This window comes from Sinocyclocheilus grahami, unplaced genomic scaffold, assembly GCF_001515645.1.
Source record: "Sinocyclocheilus grahami isolate Dianchi unplaced genomic scaffold, SAMN03320097.WGS_v1.1 scaffold12371.1, whole genome shotgun sequence".
NCBI lineage: Eukaryota > Metazoa > Chordata > Actinopteri > Cypriniformes > Cyprinidae > Sinocyclocheilus > Sinocyclocheilus grahami.
Window position 1 is genome coordinate 5243 of NW_015514381.1, and position 781 is coordinate 6023.

General features: G+C 42.3%; 1 protein-coding gene across 1 annotated transcript; it reads right to left on the minus strand.

Moving 5' to 3' along the window:
- Positions 1-71: 71 nt before the first annotated feature.
- Positions 72-581, minus strand: LOC107578862 (phosphoglycerate kinase 1-like; the record flags this gene model as incomplete). The annotated part of the gene is made up of 2 exons (XM_016264767.1): positions 72-284; positions 375-581. Coding segments are annotated over 2 exons (405 nt in total), but the record flags the coding sequence as incomplete, so codon positions are not given.
- Positions 582-781: the final 200 nt, after the last annotated feature.

Below are 781 nucleotides of genomic sequence, written 5' to 3' on the forward strand. Positions count from 1 at the left end.
AAAAATTCAAAACTATAATAACCTTGCGGTCAACCTCCATTCTATTAGATATGCGCCATTACGTGCATTTCAGGCAAGAACTTAAACTATGGAATTAAATTCTTACCAATAATGGTGATGCAGCCATTTTTGGTCGCATCCACAACTTTGTCCATCAAGTTCTTGGTTCCACGAGAGAAGTTGTCCCACTCAAACACACCAACAGGTCCATTCCACACAATCTGCTTGGCTCTGGCTACAGCCTCTGCATAGAGCTTTGAGCTCTCAGGACCACAGTCTAGACCCTGGATAGAAAGAGAACCATTTCTAGTTCACTTCAGAGGAAAAGGAGAAGATCATATAGATCTAAACAATCTAACATTTGTCTGCCTTACCATCCAGCCTGCTGGAATACCATCGGCTACTGATGCAGTCCCTGTCGTCGCTTTCTCATCAAACTTGTCTGCAGTGACGAAGTCAACAGGAAGTGTGATCTTCACACCATTCTTTTCGGCCTTAGCCATGAGGTCTTTCACAATATTGGCACCCTCTGCGTCATACAGGGAAGTGCCGATCTGAGCACAACAAGTGAATAATATTTTAAAAAATCAAGGGGTGTATTTCAGAAAAAGGTTTATGGATAAAAAACTTTTGGTTCCAAAAGCCGAGTTAACTTTCAAGGTATGTAAGCAGCCATAGCAACTTCTTCTCTGAACGTAACATGCTCGGAAGCTGGTTAGGCTCCAGGGCTACTTTACTGCAGAGGTTTTCATCATTATACTGATCAATAGTGCCCTATTGA